At 30.8% G+C, this 9,813-nt stretch overlaps 1 protein-coding gene across 2 annotated transcripts in view; it reads right to left on the reverse strand.

Annotated features, from left to right (window-relative positions):
* The window catches only part of LOC145304056 (spondin-1-like), a 132,763-nt gene extending 123,236 nt beyond the window's left edge, over positions 1 to 9,527 (reverse strand). For both annotated transcript variants that reach the window (XM_080145815.1, XM_080145814.1), the window contains exons 1-3: positions 9,466 to 9,527; positions 8,788 to 8,846; positions 3,526 to 3,575 (exon numbers count right to left, since the gene is read on the reverse strand). In XM_080145815.1, coding sequence (XP_080001941.1) covers positions 3,526 to 3,575; positions 8,788 to 8,846; positions 9,466 to 9,467 — 111 coding nt within the window. In that variant the 5' untranslated portion in view covers positions 9,468 to 9,527. The remainder of the gene's footprint in view (positions 1 to 3,525; positions 3,576 to 8,787; positions 8,847 to 9,465) is intronic.
* Positions 9,528 to 9,813: the final 286 nt, after the last annotated feature.

The raw sequence follows: 9,813 nt of genomic DNA on the forward strand, positions 1-9,813 counted from the left end.
AAAAAAATATATTAGAGAAATTTTAAAAAATGCTCGGGCGGGCGGTGGTCAAGATAGGTATGAGTAAAAGCATCGCATTAAGTTTTCATCAAAAACGGAAAATAGTAATTTTTAAAAAATATGAAGCTTTTAACTGGTAAAATTCCTCAAATATATATCTGGTAATATTCCTCAAATTATAAAATAACCAATATCTTAATGTAGCAGTTAATTTATGAATATTTCCATTAAAATCTTGTAAATGGCTCAAATTACTATTATTGAATCTTAACATTGTCCTAAGGCAGGATTTAGGCTATTTCCAACCACCTTAAAAATTTGACTCATTTGATCACCAATTTCAATTGATTGAGCTAGGAATAGTTTAACTGATTTGAGAATGGAATGATTGATGCCAACATCTCTCTGCAAAATCATATTTTTTTGTAATGCTGCTACTCTACAACTGGGGTTTGTACAATGTACATATGTTTAATAGTTCACGACAAAATAGGAGATACAAAAAGTGTCCTGTGTGACGTCATAAAAATACGTCTTAACATCTCTCTTTTAGGTGTTTCCTTTCCCACTTCTCTTCTCATCCCTACTTTTTGGACGTCTTTTTATAACCTGCCACATAACACTTTCCTTATTTCCGTCAAAATAGATTAACTAACATAACTACTGATTAATTCTTGTTTGTTAAAGGATTTTAAAATTTTCATGACCTGAATTAATGAAAATAAAAATCTGCAGCATAAGATTTATTAACAATACATGTAAAAATACTTTAAATTATGTAGCTTGGCAGCCAAGCACAAGCCTCTAATTTAAACCCGCTTTTATACAAAAAAAAAGAAATTCTGAAAGGTGGATTGTCTGTTTAGGTACAAGTTTAGATATCTAGCTGAATTTTAAAGTATTACATTGATGATTTTACTGTGGCTCACGCGTGGCTGCCGATCCCTCATCTTAATTTAATTGAAGCTATTGCTTGTTATTGTTGCGCTACGTAGACAATAATTATCCTTGTTTGGAAGTGAGGCATTTATTAAAACTTGGCTCTGGGACAAACAAATAATTTAACTTGATTTAATGAGAGCATTTGATTCTATACCTCTGAACTTTTCAACAAAAATAAAGCATATGAATTAACTGGGTATTTTACAGAGATAGAGGAGACAATTGGCTGTTTAGATTACACTATGCTCCAAAGTTTTATAATAACGTTTTCATATTTGGTGACTTAAAAACTTTGGGGACTTTAGTGAGTTTTGATTTGTTAAAATTGGTTTATTAAAATGCGTGTTTTAACGTTTAAACCACTAATTTTACTTTACAGAGTGGGAAAATTTGTATATCATCATTGGGGATGTACATCAATTTATCGGGCATTGTCTTATCCCTTTAGATCCCTGGGTATTTTAATAATATTTCAGCAATCACCACTTTAATGTCATGTCTTGATGTCAACTTTAAAAAATTGTTTGTCGGTAGAATGTTATTATTTAGTTTTGACAGGTTGATTATTGTTAAAATCTATTAGTGTCTCTTGTGCCCTTAAAATCTGTAATAATACATCTATTAGCTTGATATAGTGAATATTCTAAATCCAAACTTATTCTCGATAAAAAAATAGTTGGTATTGAAGCTTACTTATAATTCCGTCTGTTCGTCCATCTGTCCATAATAAATAATTTTTGAGATTTTCATGGCTTTTATTTTTCTAATATTTTAAAACCGAAGTAAATGTTTTTTTTTTATTGCCTTTTGTCAAGTTTCATTAGAAATCTTAGAAGATTAGACATTGGAAATTATTTTTTATGTCCAAACATAACTAATTTTTACATTTAAAAAAACGGATAAATACAGAAAAGTATATTGAAATGCCACAATGTAATATACCCTGGAGGTCTATAAATCTTGTCTGTGTGTAATATCCTATCATAATATTGATCCTTTCATGCTTATACAATGCTGCACATTTCTAGCCAGTTATGTATTGTCAAAAATAGCCAAAAACCTACAATAAATAAAACTTAAATTTTCATAAACATTATAAACTAGGGTTGGGCCGGATATCCGGTGTGGCCGGATATACGGCCATTTTCAATATCCGGCCGGATACCGGATATTGAAACTATCCGGCCGGATACCGGATATTGAAACTATCCGGCCGGATATCCGGCTCTATAATTTTTTTACTTTTTTGCTTTTTAAAATCTTAAATGGCTATAATTTTCTTATTATTGAAGCTAGAAGAACATTTTTTCTGAATAAGTTTAACTTTATGTAAATTTATATAAGATTTCTGAAGAAATTTTTTTTTACTACTTTAATATCTGGTAATTTGGCCGGATATCCGGCCGGTTACCGGATATCAATCATTTGAAATCAGCCGGATAACCGGTATCCGGCCAAAAAAGTATCCGGCCCAACCCTATTATAAGCTAATTTGTCTAGCCATTTACAAGATCTAACTTGACAAACATACAAAGACGTCTAAGTGGGGTGACTTACCCCTCACAAACCAACCATTTTACCCTCCTCAAAATTAAAAAATAATACAATAGATTACCCCCCTAAAACCTTTGAAATCCCTTATTCTACCTCAATCAAAAAATATATACAATTTTGTGGCATTATTAAATAAACAGGTCTCTGTATATTGCTAGTAAAGGATTATTATTTTCTTCATATACCTCTCAACACTTAAAGCCATTTAAGCTACAGTCATTTTTAATATTAAGGTTATTCTTCAACGCATTTTCTGTAGGTAAAAAGTTATTTTTTCATTGTAATAAAAGATAAGCACGATTTGCCTTTGGAAAAAATGTGATTATGTCCAAAAGAAGCGAAGAAAAAAATACACGAAAATAACAATAAAAGAAAGAGTAAAGACGGTAATTTTTTCTCGTAAATTCCAAAAGTTGGGTATTGGGTTGTAGTCAAATGCTCTTATTAAGTCAAAGTGCTCTTAATGATAACCAAATGTATGGTCCATAATTAAGAACAGTTTGACTTAATAAGAGCATTTGACTTCAACCCAACACCCACTTTAAGGAATTATGCAAAAAAATTACCCCCTTAATGGTAGTTAAAGCCAACTTTCGGGGTTAGGCTAAAACTAATAAATTTTCATTATTGTTTAAAACTTTAAAAAATAAGTTTAAAAAGAACCTACTCTTTAAAATGTCTTCAAGTGGACTTGTATATTTTTATAGTTATACTTATCCTATAATATAAAGTACTAAGCTTTTTTGTTTGTAACGATGGATCTTGCTAACTACTGAACCGATATGGTTCTCCTTTAGAGGGAAGCTTCGTATAGGCCCTGAGATGGTTTTAGGGTTTTTTGTTTTAATAAATAAGTCTGGGTATGGTTTTAAGCTATTTTTCTGCCCTTATTTAACTTTTCGAATATAGAGCCTCTACATGCTAGGGGCGCAGCCGCTAGTATTTTATAATAAAAACTGATGCAATAATTCTGAGACGTATAAACCATAATTATAAGAAAGCTTCGCTTTAAAGAAAAGTAAACCCTACCTTTTCAAAGGTTCCATTTGGAGTTCTGTCGAAGCATTTGCTTGCTTTACCTAAAATAGTTAAATATGTTTATTTAGAGAAATTTAGAGTTGTTGCAAAAAAAATGTCATAAAAATCAGCAGACGTACGACATTTTTTAGCAAGCCACAAACTCCCCACAATTTTAGACAATCCCTCACAGAAATCGCTAATAATCCAACAATCTGTAGCAGCAACTAAGCAGCACTATTTTTAAACATTCTACAGCCGTTTAATCTTACTGCTAAATGATAAATGTACAATTGCAGCCGCCTGGTTTTTAGCTGATGTGCCAAAAAAATGACATCATACAATACAAATGACCAATGATAGGCCAGTATACATTATAATTAACCAATTAAAATTTAGACTGGCTTCTCATTGGTCATTTGTATTGTATTACGTCATTTTTTATTGGGCACTTTACGTTGTTTCTAGCTGAAGCCTAGCAGCCACAACCAAAATACATATAGGAAAATTTTTAAATGATGAAAATAACTAAAATATATATTATATTCGGTTAAGAGAGTTTTAGAATCTGATTTATATTTGAAAAACTTTAATAACTTTTGTCCAGTTAAAAAATATGTCTCTTGTCAAAATTTAAATTTGAAGTGTCACAAGAGAGTTTAGTAATATATGTAGTATATTTTATTCCAGTTATGTTAGTATTACAAGATGATATGGAAAATTTCAACCCCATTTAAAAATAAATGGATATTGATTTAGCATAAAGAAAACATGAATAAAAATAATCATACTCCATGAGTGAAAGATTTTTTGGCTATGACCTATGATATTAAGAAGAACAATGTAAGTCCGTCTGTCAGTCCTTTCAAATGATGCTAAAGATTCTACCAACAGTGTGATCTTTTTCATATAATATCTTTACTGTACATACCAAGGTTTTGGGGTACCCTGCCTCCCCCGCACTAAAAAAATTAGTACTCTGATAGCAAGGCGGCAGACGTAGAAATCGCGTATTTTTTTTTGTAACAAATATGAATTGTGGACGCTTTAAACTTTGATACTAAAGGCTAGGGCGAAACCAGTTTATAATAACAAACAATTAGACTTCTTGCCTATAATAAAAAAGATATGGCTTGTCAAATGTGGTTCTTTAAGGGGAGGCTATTTTCTTCTTTGCAAGAACTGATCTCCTAAAGGGTAAATGGAAGTACATAGCCTAATAAAACTGGAGTGAAATAGGTTTTTCATTCTTATTATGTTACTATGACAGATAATGTTCATTTTTTTTGCCCTTTATACATTTAAAGAAATTTCAATTTAAGGACAGAATCTTAAAAAGAATAATATAGGATATTTTATATAAAATATTAACCTTTTAAGTTTAATGCATTTAACAAGGGATACTATTTATTAAACTTTTTTCTGTATTTTTTTGTTCGTTGGTTTATATATAAAAATCTGTCCTTTTCTTGATATTTTTGTGTCAATTTGTCAAACATATCTCGCTAAGCGAGAGACTTGTTAGGTTCACTTAACTGACATGGTTCTTACATGTGATTATTTAGTCTTTGGCCTTTTTGCGATAGGATAGGTCAGCTTACCTAATGACATTTGACAACCCCTCCCCCCACACCCCTACATCTCCCGCTGCTATGTCAGGTATGTGACATAAATAGTTAGAGCAGGGGGAATATCTTGGCCCATAAATAGGCGCATCTCATTACCATGCACAGATAGGACCCCTCAGACAAAAGTCGTGCAATCAAAGGATTGGTTGACTGTTAGATGTTACTTACTATAATAGCCCTGGATGATAGAGTATCACATCCCATTACAAGCGGATGATGCTCTGGATTCTCTAGATGATCACTTAAAAATCGAAGAAGAATCCCGCCCTCACGAGGTAGGTACTATTCTGATTGTAGGTTGTCACAATGCTTATATTTGACTTTTTAAAACAACTATTGTCCCTTTTTTAAAAAGGGAAAAAATCGATATCGATATTTTGCATTAAGGTATAGAGTAGGACCTTTAGAAGTACATGTCCCCTCAAAAAGGCATATCCTAGAAAATAGCAAAAATTGGTTGATTTTTATATAATAGAAAGAAGTCGAAAAAATACTTCTACCTCAAAAAATTAAAAAAAATATTTTATGAAAAAAGAAGATCGAAAAAAAAGGTTACATAATAATAAGGTTAAGAAATCAAAAAATTGGACCCGACTGTTTTGTAGTTCGAAAATCTATGTAGTAAAAGAAAACTTTATAAAATTTTTAGAACCTAGACAGGGTTGGGTTTGTGGACCCCAACCAAACTAACATATTATGGTCTTGCTTGGGCTCAAGGTTTACTTTACATTCGTGAAAAATTGAGCAAAAACATTACTTCATTGAAGGAACACATGGTATTTGAGTTAAGATAGTTATTTATGAAACACATCTCTTAACTTTGATCTAACATTATTAGTAATATTAGATTTTATACATATAGAAAGAAGTATTTGAATATTTTTTTCAGATGGATAATATACCCAACTACCATTAATAATATTTCTGAAAATTTATCTAAAAGTATTAGTTATATTAGATTTTAATAAACATATTCTTTGAGGATAACCAGAATTTATTTTTAAGGACTTTAGAAACTAAACATAATTTAAAACAAGCCTACTGTAAAAGCTTATTTCTGTAGCTTAAGATTTTCATAACTACTGAATCAATTGAGTTATCTGTTTTTATGAAAGCTTCACCTAATACCATTAATGGTTTTAAGCTAAATAATTCTTCTTATTTTGTTCACGGAATGGTTTTAGCATATTTTTTTCTCTCCTTAAACCCTTTAATTTAAAAAGTCCCTAGAAGGTAAATGCACAGCTGCTATTTAAGATACATTGTAGGATAAATTTTGGTGGTTGGGAGACACTATTTTATAGGGGATATCCCAACCCCTGGAAAATAGCCTAGAACCATTGTATGAACAAATTTAAGTTTCATCCAAACGGACAGATATACTTTATTCTGTGTCAGTATATAATGGAAAAAGTAATTTAAATATTTAATGTTGGTTTTCTAATAATTGAATATCCTTTACTTTTTCATGCACTTCAAAAATAAATTGCAAACATGTATTTCAAGATTATTCCTTTCCAGAGAATGTATCAAAGTAAAAATAAAGATAAACAAGGATGACAACATACATAGAAGTGAAGCTCTCAAACGGTAGTACAAGCGAACATTAACACTTGTATGGTGTAAGAACTGAATAAGCAAAATATAAATGTATAGTTCGAAGTAACGTGTAAGTAAATTTGTTGCAAGACTGCTTAAATACAGGATACTGTTTAGGGACATACTTACATATTTAGGACTTGATTATAGAGATGATTCGCTTAGAACATTTTGTAATAGGAATCAGTATTCCAAAAAAAGATAAATAGAATAATCATATCATATAAAATCTATTGGTCAAAAATGTTTAAAAGGACGCACGGACTTTGTGGTAACGATTATAGAGTTGCTGCGTTTTCTAAATAATACCTAACTGTTATAAGAATTGATAAGTAACGTTTGAAATTGATAGGGCAATTCTTATATGTCTAAATTAAAGAAAAGAGCTAACTTTTACACAAAAAGCTAAACGTTACGAACGGACGGATGGATGGACCGACCCTAATTATAGAAAATAATAGTATAGATAGAGAGATAGAAATAGATAGATAGAGAAAGAGAGAGCTAAATAGAAAAAATAAAACTCATATAAATATAAAAAGATTTAGTTTTGGTATTGTAAGCTAAGTAAAGCAAAGCAAGCACTTTTCTAGCTGACAATAAATCTGAATTTAAATCCCATTGGCGTAGCTAGAATTTTTATTTTAGGTTTATCATCATTCATCTTAATAAGTTTGCCATGAGGTATCTAATGTATAGAATTCAAAATATAGACAATAAAGACTAATAAGAACATTTATTTTGGATCATGAAAAGAATACGATGTAGCGGGTTACGTCGTATTTTCAGAATAACTTTGATAGGTTATTTAAGGTTAGTTAAATATTAATGATTGCCCCGCAGGATTAGGAAATAGGCCCTGCAGGATTAGAACCCCTTGTGCAAGTGCTAGAAATGGAAGAAAAGCTTCTGTGAAAATACGACGAAACCTGCTACTTCGTTTTCTTTCCAAGATCCCTTATTTCTAAAAATAAAGTTGTCCTTCTTCCCATTAAGATCTCTTGCCATTTGGCTCTATTTTCTACAGTTTCAGTTATAGTTTCAGACTGTATTATTTTAAACCCTTATGATTAGAGGCTGAACAAACACCCTTGCTTTTCTCTGCTTTTCTCTGAGGTTTCGCCTTTTTATGGCTTTGAGTTGACAATGTGGACAATAATACACTAGTCCCCAAAGTTGTGAAATAACGTTTTCTAATGCGTTGGCTTCACAACTTTGGTGACTTTAATGAATTTTGATTGGTTAATTTATTAAGCTAAGTGTTCAAACGTTTTAACCACTAATTTTAATGTACAAAAGGGGTAATTCTGTGTATAATCATTGGGAATTTACATCAATTTATCGGCTATAGTCTTATCTCTTTAGATCCCTGGCTTAAACCAAACCCCACCCCCTCTATTGATTACGCCAATGTTAGGGTATTTCATAAATCATCATGAATAGAAAAATTTATATCTATTTAAAAAACAAATTCTAAATTTACACAAAATTTTTTTAAGCGAAGCTTTTCTGCATAAGAATGTGTTCTTAGGTCTGTCATTATATCAGACTGAATGCTTTGGTTGTAAATTCAGCCATACTGAAAAGTTCTATGGATTAACTAAACATTTAATTTTTCTATATCAATTTTCCATAACTTACTTTTAAAACAGTATTTTACTCTAGAATTGTATTTTTCTTGATATGAAAGCATCGTCACTCTATAACTTTTGATGTCCTTTCATTGTATGTCTGTTTTAAACAACCCCTGCTTTTACAGAATGTTGTCATCCTTGTTAGATTTTTAAGATCATTCATTTTATTCTGCTGTATTTACAATAACAAAAAAAAATAATATTCATTTGAAGAGAAAGTGTTTATTTGAGATAAATATCTTTAAAAGTATAAGACTGGTTTAAATCTGATGATCATTTTTAAAAATTTTATATTCGTAGAAAGCTGTTTTTAATTTGATGCTATAAATGCTTTTTCAGTATGGCTAAGAACCGGTTTTAATCCACCGGATATTGATCGGTTGGAAGCGATACTGGAAAAAAAGCTGCCTTACCTCTGGAGGTTAGGATTCCAGATGCCAGCAACAACAAGATACCAACCATGGAAGGCATCCTGAAAAATAGATTACTTAATAATTACCTTTTAAAATAGGTAGAATTTTGTTGCAGGGATCTTAAGGTATAAGACAATGGCGATAAATTCATGTACATCCCCAATAATGATAGATTAAATCACCCCTTTTTTAGATTATAATTATTTGTTGAAACGTTGGACACTCAACTTAAGGAATAAACAAATCAAAATTAAGTAATAGTCCCCAAAGTTTCAACCCAACAAATAAGAAAATGTCATTATAAAACTTTGGGGACTTTGGTAGCCAAATGTCTTATTGGATAATTATACGAGGAAGATACAATGTTTTTTAAACATTAAAAATCTAAAAAAAGGTGAGAATTTACTTCCGCAGATTGAATTCGTTGAAACGCTATATTAGAGCAAATTGTAATACATACAAACATACTCAGGAATATAGATCTATATTTAGTAAACTACCTGCCCTCCTTTTCCAAGGACCTTTTTTGTCTGCTAGCAGATTGTTTTCTGCTACCTGGCTGTGTTAATATTTCCAATACTATTGATTTATTTTTAAAACCTAATTGAGAGTCGGCACTAGGTCTCATGAATACTGACAGTTTTATAGAACACACATTGAATTAAAAAAAAAACTTACATTTATAAAGATTCAGGTTTATTCTTGCAAAAACATATGACATATTATCTGAAAAAAAAAATGCTTAAAATATTTATTAAACGTTTAGGCAATTTATAATTATTTAAGCGGCCTAGATCCCAATTTTTTCCCCACTTTATACAAATCGGTTTTGATCCGTGAAGAAAAAATTTACATATTTAGGTTAGGAAATATAGCTTTGGTTACGCCTATATTGTTACTTGCGGCTACGCCCCTAGAGGTCTCTAGTTGGGGGAGTTGAATTAGAGAACCCAATTTTTTATTTTAGATTTAAAAAGAAAAAGTAAAAAATAATTAATTTTGTTTTTAAGGGGGGCGATTACTCTT

This window comes from Acartia tonsa, chromosome 13 (genome assembly GCF_053477335.1).
Source record: "Acartia tonsa isolate MP-2025a chromosome 13, ASM5347733v1, whole genome shotgun sequence".
In the NCBI taxonomy this organism is placed as follows: Eukaryota; Metazoa; Arthropoda; class Copepoda; order Calanoida; family Acartiidae; genus Acartia; species Acartia tonsa.